Here is a 9,595-nt window from a genome sequence, read left to right as displayed (position 1 = left end):
ACCACTCCAAGGTGGCTCAACAGGTACTGAAAGCTGCCGGAATAGATAATAATACATTCTAATCCCATTCCACTAGGGCAGCATTGATATCAGCGGCTGAACGAATGGACATCCCGGTTGACCACATTCTCAATACGGCAGAATGGTCAAGGGAACGACGTTCAGAACATTTTTATTGTAAACCGTTGATAAACCTGATTTAATTGCAGAAAGAATATTACAAACTGCAATATTAATTTAAGCTCAGGGGAGCTCTTTATGTTGTTATTGTTAACAAATACCTTTCTGTTTCTTGTGAAAGCAGATCCACGGGTTGATTACGATAACACTTCCTCCCTCAAAAACTTCGGCAGTGCGTGATATAAAAACTGTTACACGGTTTGAAATCACAGACCTTTGAAGTCTTCACGGAATCACTCACGTGACTCCGAAGTAAAATAGTAAGATTAAACAAGTACTTACCAGTATGAAGTTTGATCTGTATTTTATGAGGAGTTACGGTGAGGTATTACGTGCCCTCCGTTCCCACCCTCAATATATAGATCAAACTAATAAACTGGAGTCTCATGATCTTTACTATCTTACTTCAAATATTGTGTCTATCCTGTGATTTCACACCGCTGCTTCGAAATATGCCGCACCTGCGCACTGAGCTGGGATCTTCACGTAATACCTCACCGTAACTCCTCATAAAATACAGATCAAACTTCATACTGGTAAGTACTCGTTTAATCTTACTATTCTATTCTATATATATTAACAACCACTTTCCGTGCCGTAGGCATGTGATGGACATTTGTACTGACATGGAAATTGTTGGTGCACTGGGTCACGTGGAAGGCTACTAAGGCTGGTCAGCCTCGCTTAGTGTATTGTGTGCAGGTCGACATGCTCAAGGAAGGATGTGTTTGTGCTGGAGAGGGAACAGAGGAGATTCATCGGGTCTGAGTCCGATTCATTGATTCATGAAGTAGGATCTCGACCCGAAACGTCACCCATTCCTTCTCCCCAGAGATGCTGCCCGGCACGCTGAGTTACTCCAGCATTTTGTGTCTATCTTCGATTAAAACCAGCACCTGCACTTCCTTCCTACAAAGATTCATCAGGATGTTGCTTGTGTTGGTGGACTTTCATTACAGGGGGGCATTCGTCACAACATCTCAATTTCCAGGTGTATGTGAGCAAGAGGATCTTTGTCTGGACAAACAAATGTCTGGAGAAAAAGCCTAGACTAAGGTGAATGCTAGTTTCCCTGACAAATCTAATTCAAGCAATGCCTCAACATGATAGACAGTTAATAACAGTGAACCTAGCGATTCCAACATGTGGCAACACTGAGTCACCAGAAACTTCAGTCACTGACAAATCAGACAGAGTTATGGCACAAATCTCCCTCTGAAGATCGCCCATAAATGTTGGTAACAATCCTGGTCAGCACATTGATACCACATTTCAATACTTATAAGGTCATAATATCATGTGATAGGAGTAGAATTAGGCCATTCGGCCCATCAAGAACTCCGCCATTCAATAATGGCTGATCAACCTCTCCCTCCTAAATCCATTCTCCAAACTTCTCCTCAAAACTTCTGACACCTGTACTAATCATAAATCTATCTATCTATCACTGCCTTAAAAATATCCACTGAAATGGTGGTGAATCTGTGAAATTCTTTGTCAGAGAAGGCTGTGGAGCCTACGTCAGTGGATATTTTTACTCAAAAAATGTATCCTCATCTCCTTCCTAAAAGAAAGTTCTTTAATTCTGAGGCTGTGACCTCTAGTCCTAAACTCTCCCACTAGTGGAAACGTCCTCTCCACATCCACTCTATCCAAGCCTTTTACTATTCTGTATGTTTCAATGCAGTCCCCCCTCATTCTTCTAAACTCCTGCGAGAACAGGCCCAGTGCCGACAAAAGCTCATCATAGTTTAGCCTACTCATTCCTGGGATCATTCTTGTAAACCTCCTCAGGCCCTTCTCCAGAGCCAGCACATCCTTCCTCAGTTATGGTGTCTGCAATTGCACACAATATTCCAAATGTGGCCTTACCAGCGCCTCATAGAGTCTCAGCATTACATCCCCGTTTTGTAAACAAGCCCTCTTGACTTTGCTTCCTTTACTACCAATTCCACTTGAAGATTAACATTATGGGACTAGATTTTGGGACTAGATTTAGTTAAATTCATTTTATATAAACTGAACAAGTAACTGGGTGTTTTTGTCCGAGACGAAATTCCTGGCACGACTCATTCATACAATGCCTCAATGTAGTGGAGAGTTAATAACAATGAATTCCGTAACTCCAGCAGGGGGCAGACATGAGTTAACCAAAGTCAGTAGTCACTGACAGGACAAGCAGGATCAGTGGCACAAATATCCTTCTCTGACGGAACCCTGTGTGTTTTTATGACAATCTTGGTCATCAAATTCCTACAAGTTTTCAAAATCTCTGATTTAATTAAGTCAAGTTTACTTTGCTGGCTACCTGGTAGAATTCAAACTCGTATCGTGACGTGTTTCTGCGGATGGGGTTAAGATGTTTTAGATCATCTAGCAGTCTGTGTCTTGGTTGTATTGTGCTCCTGTGTTGGATGTGTTCAGGGATCTGACATCTCCAGCTGACCACTTGACTGTGAAGCTTCCCAACAGGTGAGATTGGTGCTGGTATAAAACTTTAGTTCCCCTTCAGTTCATCATTACGGTCAATCTTTGCATCTATTTACAACTTAAATATGTCACCCACATGAGAAGTAAGGAATCCATATGTTTTACCTTGATGAATCGCAACAATGGGTTCTCTCAACACTGCGTTCAACCAGAAGAGGTGTTTGAATTTTTCATCCAGCATGGCACCATCTCTCAGTGACAATGTGTGTTGTTCATCACTAATTCTGCAAATATTAAATAACCGGTTATAACCTGCGCGTCAACATGTTTATGTGACTTTACAGATCCGTGCAGAGTTTAACTGAAGAGCATGTCCTACCTCCTCTTGCGACCAGCTTCCTCCTGAAATAAATAAAGCAGAAATTGACTGAGGGAACAGCAACTTCACGCACGTTATTTCACATAGTTGAAAATTACCATTTACTGACTCGCGCTCAAGTTGTCACACAGAGGACATTACACTGATGGAACCAATGCAGGAGGTATGATGAATCTTTGTGACATTTATGCTATAACTCAGAGGTTGAAATGTGCAGGAAAGTCTGGACGTGTTGTGAACTTTCTGCTGAATAATGTCATAAGGTCATAAGTGATAGGAACAGTATTATACCATTCGGCCCATCAAGACTACTCCACTATTCAATCATGGCTGACCCATCTCTCCCTCCTCCTATCCCCATTCTCCTGTCGTGTCCCCATAACCTCTGACACGCGTAGTATTCAAGAATCGAAATATATCTGCCTTAAAAATATCCACTGACTTGGCCTCCATAGCCATCTGTTGCAAAGAATTCCACAGATTCACCACCCTCTGACTAAAATTCCTCCTTATCTTCTTCGAGGAACGTCCTTTAATTCTGAGGCGATGACCTCTTGTCCTAGACTCTCCCACTAGTGGAAACATCCTCTCCACATCCACTCTATCCAAGCCTTTCATTCTTCAGTCAGTTTCAATGATGTCCCCACTCATTTCTCTAAACTCCAGCGAGTACAGGCCCAGTGTCGAAAAATGCTTATCATATGTTACCCAACAATAAGCTGTTAATCATGATTGGTTGGAGGGATTTAAGATTAACGATGGATTAGATTGGGTGTGGATGGAGAATGTATCACCAGTTCTGAAGATACCAAAACACAAATGTAAAATGCAAAGTGGCCTGGAGCAAATCCTGTCAGAAATTCAGTGATCAGAATGTGGAATTCGTGCCCACGGGTCTGGTCGATGCAGATGGTAATGCAACGTAAGGGATGTAATGCTGAGGCTTTTCATGGCCCTGGTCGGACAGCATTTGGAGTATTGTGAGCAATTGTGGGCACCATGTCTGAGGAAGGATGTGCTGGTGCTGAAGAGGGTCCAAAGGAGCTTTACTAGAATGATCCCAGGAATGAGTGGGTTAACATATGATGAGCATATGACGGCACTGGGCCTGTACTCGCTGGAGTTTCAAAGGATGAGGGGGTACCTCATTGAAACTTACTGATTAATAAAAGTCCTGGATAAGGTGGATGTGGAGAGGGTGTGTGCACTGGTGGAAGAGTCAAGGGCTAGAGGGCATAGCCTCAGAATAAAAGAACGTACCTTCAGGAATGAGATGAAGAGGAATTTATTGTCAGAGGGCTGGTGAATCTGTGGAATTCATTGCCATAGGAGGCTGCAAATGCCGTCAACTGATATTTTAGGGCAGCGATAGATGGATTCTTGATTAGTATGAGTGTCAGGTTTTATGGGGAGAAGGCAGGAGAATGGAGTTGAGAGGGTGAGAAAGATCACCCATGCTTGAATGGCGGAGCAGACTTAATGGGCGGAATGGTCTAATTAATCTTCTATGACATGAGATAGTAGAGCGTGATTGTAAGGGGTCGTTGGATAAATATAGGTGATAATAAAAGTTGCATTTGTAGAAATATATCGCTCCCCATGTTGTGACTGCAATTTCATTGAACGAGATTGAAACATAACCCCTGACCTTCAGAAATAACACGATGTCTGTTTGTTCCATTCGCCTCCGCAGCTTTGAGAGTTCCTCCTCAATAGTGTTTAAATTATCTTGAATGTCTTGAAGATTTTTCTCCATTGGACTTAGAATCTTCTCCGCATCCTCCTTGATCTCTCTGAGAAGGCGCTTCCCTTTCTTCTTGAGCAGCTGGTTCAGTTCAGCTAACTGAGATGTGACCTGAGACTTAAGGCTTTGTGACTGCACCTGTAGAATGAAAGATGAGGATTGTCGGAATCATTTTCTTTGAAATATATTCGCCCTCACGTTCATATGAATTCCGACCATCTCCCAGATCCCGCCGTCAGTAGGTTAATTACTGCAGACAATTAAACCGACATAGACAACAAATTCTGGAATAACTCAGCGGGACAGGCAGCATCTTCGGAGAGAATGAATGGGTGATGTGTCGGGTCGAGACTAGGGTTGCCAATTTTCTCACTCCCAAATCAGGTGCAAAAGGTCAAAATATGGGACAACTTACCGACGGCAATTCGTTGACCGACTCGGCCGTAGCTGGGTGAAGGATGAGTTGACCCGGGTGCTGGACTGCACACAAAGCCCAGGGGGGGGGGGGGGGGGGGAGGGGGCGGGAAATCACGTGCAAAGTCCAGCGCCCCATCCAACTCATGAACCGAGGATCATTGAAACATAGAAACATATAAAACAGGTGCAGGAGTAGGCCATTCGGCCCTTCGAGCCTGCACCGCCATTCAATATGATCATGGCTGATCATCCAACTCAGTATCCTGTACCTGCCTTCACTTCATACCTTTGGATCAATTTAGCCACAAGGGCCACATTTAACTCCCTCTTAAATATAGCCAATGAACTGGCCTCAACTACCTTCTGTGGCAGAAAATTCCAGAGATTCACCACTCTCTGTGTGAAAAATGTTTTCCTCATCTCGGTCCTAAAAGACTTCCCCCTTATCGTTAAACTTTGACCGGCCATGAGAAGGAGGGTGGTGGTGTTGGCGGTCAGCGAAGGTCCGGGTTCGGACAGCTGGCTGGGCTGCCGACCGACCGACGGGGCCACGGGCTGGTGCTGGTGCTGTTGCTGTTGCTGCTGCTCCTGCTCCTGCTCCTGCTGCTGCTGGTGCTGGTGCTGGTGCTGCTGCTGCTGCTGCTCTCCACGGGCTGTACTACGTCGGGACGGGTGAGGCGGGGGCGGGGCTCGGACCCGAGTATCCCCTCGACTCGAGTAGTAACGGTCAAATACGGGACAAGGGCGGGACGAACCAATTTTGCCCCAAAAATGTGATGTCCTGGCTAATACAGGACAGTTGGCAACCATGGTCGAGACCCTTCTTCAGACTGAACCGTTTCGCGTCGAGACCCTACTTCAGACTTAGTTACTCCAGCATTTCGTGTCTACCTTCGATTTAAACCAGCATCTGCATTTCTTTCCTACACAAATTAAATGGACGTGTTATGTAGATGAGGGCGGAGCCCATCCTCGTCACAGCGAGAACATGGCGGTTTCACGCTGAGACTAGCAGAGCTCAGGGTCGAACCGAATTCACCGGAGCAGTGAAACAGCGCAACTAACTGCTGCCGCGCTACGCTGTAGTGCATTAACCAAAATACAAAACTACACAACACGATCAGAAATGCCACACAACAAGGCCTCACCCGGACTTGGGAAATCTTCTGCTTCTGTTGCTCTTCCATTTCCTGGATGGCTGATTTATTTGTTGTCAGAGATTGTATGGATGATTTAACCTGATCCTGGGAATCAGAGAGAAAGGGGGTTAGACAATAAACATTCAACTATACATTCAAGCAAGTGATCGTAGTCGGTTTGCTTTTACCTTGTAGGTTTCAACAGCTTCTTTAATCGGTATGAAGCTGTGAGACTTGTGTTCCCGCGCATCTCGACAAACCACACAGATCAGTTTCTTGTCCGTTTCACAAAACAGCTTCAGTTCTTCCTGATGTTCCTCGCAGTGATGTTTACTTTCCTTCTCTTCCGTATTCAGGCTCAGTGTTCGAGCTTTCTCAGACATTCTCGCCAAGGCCCGATTCACCCTGAGGGTGCGGTCAGCAAACTCGTCTCTACATTCCGGGCAGGAGTTTCTCTCCTCCCTGTCCCAACTCTGTGTGATACAGGAGCGGCAGAAGTTGTGCCCACACTCCAGTGACACCGGATCGGTGAAGAAATCCAGGCAGATGGGACAAATTAGCTCCCATGTTAAATTCACGACCTGCTCTTTAGAAGCCATTTTAACTCCTGCCACTTCCTGGTTTGAAACTGCTTTCACTGATTGGGAGCTGCTGATCCCTTGTGATCCCTCTGTACCGCGAGTGTCTACCGCGCACGCTGCCGTCTCCAGCACATTTGCTGTAGGGTTTCAGGGTGAACGTGTTCTAGGTGACCGTGTCCTGACCTCAAATACTCATGGACGGTTTATTGAGATGTTAAACTGACCGGTTTATAAATGTAAACGCAGGGAATATTATGGAGCAGTTTAGAGCAGGACAGAAAAAAGAAACTAACTGGGGTGTAAAACGATGGTTAAATATAAACTTAGAGTGAATTCAAGTCGGATTTATTGTCATCTGTACAAGTACTGCGATGAACAGCTGCGATGAAAACCACATCGCCGTTTCAGCAGCATCACACACACAAATACTCAGCGCTTCACACAATATAAATTAAACACAAATTACAACCACATTACACATAAATCCTGCAAGTTAATAAAAACAAAATTAAAAACTGCTCCAAAGACAAGGCATTAATACAAAACACAATTTAATATAAACACATCCATGGCCACTGCAGGCTGTAGTGCAACTCGTGTGCGTTGGAAATGCCGCACCAGGCCATGATGCGAACAGTCAGGATACATTCTACAGCGCTGATGTGGAGGTTTCTTCGAGTATCAGGTTATATCCCGGAATATCCACAATGCGAAGACACAATCCGTATGGAACAAAGAACAGTACGCACAGAAGCAGCCCTTCGGCCCACAGTGTCTGTGCTGAATATGATGCCAAGACCAACTCTTACCTGCTTGAACATAATCTATATCATTCAATTACCTGCATACTCACGTGCCTATCCAAACATCTCTTCACCGCCTGTCTCGTATCAGCCTCCACCACCATCCCTGGCAGCGCGTTCCAGAAACTCACCATCATTGGGGTAGAAAACCTGCCTCACACATCGCCTTTAAACTTTGCCCCTCTCATCCTATAGCTATGCTCTCTACTGTTAAATATTTCGCTCTCAGTAAAAGAGTGGACAGGTGGCGAAGGTATGCGTTGGGGAGAACTTCGGGTCCAGTGATCACAATACCATTAGTTTCAATATAACTATGGAGATGGTGAGAACTGGACCTAGGGTTGAGATTTTTGAATGGAGAAAGGCTAACTTTGATGCGATGCGAGATGATTTAAAAGGAGTGAACTGGGACATTTTGTTTTATGGGAAAGATGTAGAAGAGAAATGGAGGACATTTAAAGGGGAAATTTTAAGAGTACAGAATCTTTATGTTCCTGTTCGGTTGAAAGGAAACAGTAAAAACTGGAAAGAGCCCTGGTTTTCAAGGGAAATTGGACATCTTGTTCGGAAAAAGAGGGAGATCTACAATAATTATAGGCAGCATGATGTAAATGAGGTGCTTGAGGAGTATAAGGAATGTAAAAAGAATCTTAAGAAAGAAATTAGAAAAGCTAAAAGAAGATATGAGGTTGCTTTGGCAAGTAAGGTGAAAGTCAATCCAAAGGGTGTCTACAGCTATATTAATAGCAAAAGGATATGGAGGGATAAAATTGGTCCATTGGAGAGACAGAGTGGACAGCTATCTGCAGAGCCAAAAGAGATGGGGGAGATATTGAACAATGTTTTTTCTTCGGTATTCACCAAGGAGAAGGATATTGAATTATGTGAGGTAAGGGAACTTGCAGAGTAGCTATGGATACTATGAGGTTCAAAGTAAAATAAGTACTGACACTTTTGAAAAATATAAAAGTGGATACGTCTCCAGGTCCTGACAGGATATTCCCTAGGACATTGAGGGAAGTTAGTGTAGAAATAGCCGGGGCTATGACAGAAATATTTCAAATGTCATTAGAAACGGGAATAGTCCCCGAGGATTGGCGTACTGCGCATGTTGTTCCATTGTTTAAAACGGGTTCTAAGAGTAAACCTAGCAATTATAGACCTGTTAGTTTGACTTCAGTGGTGGGCAAATTAATGGAAAAGATACTTAGAGACAATATATATAAGCATCTAGATAAACAGGGTCTGATTAGGAACAGTCAACATGGATTTGTGCCTGGAAGGTCATGTTTGACTAATCTTCTTGAATTTTTTGAAGAGGTTACTAGGGAAATTGACGAGGGTAAAGCAGTGGATGTTGTCTATATGGACTTTAGTAAGGCCTTTGACAAGGTTCCTCATGGAAGGTTGGTTAAGAAGGTTCAACTGTTGGGTATAAATGCAGGAATAGCAAGATGGATTCAACAGTGGCTGAATGGGAGAAGCCAGAGGGTAATGGTGGATGGCTGTTTATCGGGTTGGAGGCAGGTGACTAGTGGGGTGCCTCAGGGATCTGTGTTGGGTCCTTTGTTGTTTGTCATGTACATCAATGATCTGGATGAAGGTGTGGTAAATTGGATTAGTAAGTATGCAGATGATACCAAGATAGGGGGTGTTGTGGATAATGACGAGGATTTCCAAAGTCTACAGAGTGATTTAGGCCATTTGGAAAAATGGGCTGAAAGATGGCAGATGGAGTTTAATGCTGATAAATGTGAGGTGCTGCACCTTGGCAGGACAAATCAAAATAGGACGTACATGGTAAATGGTAGGGAATTGAAGAATACAGTTGAACAAAGGGATCTGGGTATAACCGTGCATAGTTCCTTGAAGGTGGAATCTCATATAGACAGGGTGGTAAAGAAAGCTTTTGGTATGCTAGC

The 9,595-nt window shown here is 44.0% G+C and overlaps 1 protein-coding gene across 1 annotated transcript; it reads right to left on the bottom strand.

Moving 5' to 3' along the window:
• Positions 1–855: 855 nt before the first annotated feature.
• Positions 856–6,990, bottom strand: LOC129716107 (nuclear factor 7, brain-like). Its single transcript, XM_055665995.1, has 5 exons — positions 6,478–6,990; positions 6,299–6,394; positions 4,638–4,871; positions 2,990–3,012; positions 856–2,894 (listed from the first exon to the last, which is right to left on the bottom strand). The coding sequence occupies exons 1-5, from the start codon at positions 6,886–6,888 to the stop codon at positions 2,723–2,725; spliced, it is 936 nt and encodes a 311-aa protein (XP_055521970.1). The 5' UTR covers positions 6,889–6,990; the 3' UTR covers positions 856–2,722.
• Positions 6,991–9,595: the final 2,605 nt, after the last annotated feature.

The sequence above is a fragment of the Leucoraja erinacea genome, unplaced genomic scaffold, assembly GCF_028641065.1.
Source record: "Leucoraja erinacea ecotype New England unplaced genomic scaffold, Leri_hhj_1 Leri_1686S, whole genome shotgun sequence".
Lineage (NCBI taxonomy): Eukaryota > Metazoa > Chordata > Chondrichthyes > Rajiformes > Rajidae > Leucoraja > Leucoraja erinaceus.
The sequence above is the reverse complement of the archived record's forward strand: the minus strand, read 5'-3'. Positions and strand labels throughout refer to the sequence as shown.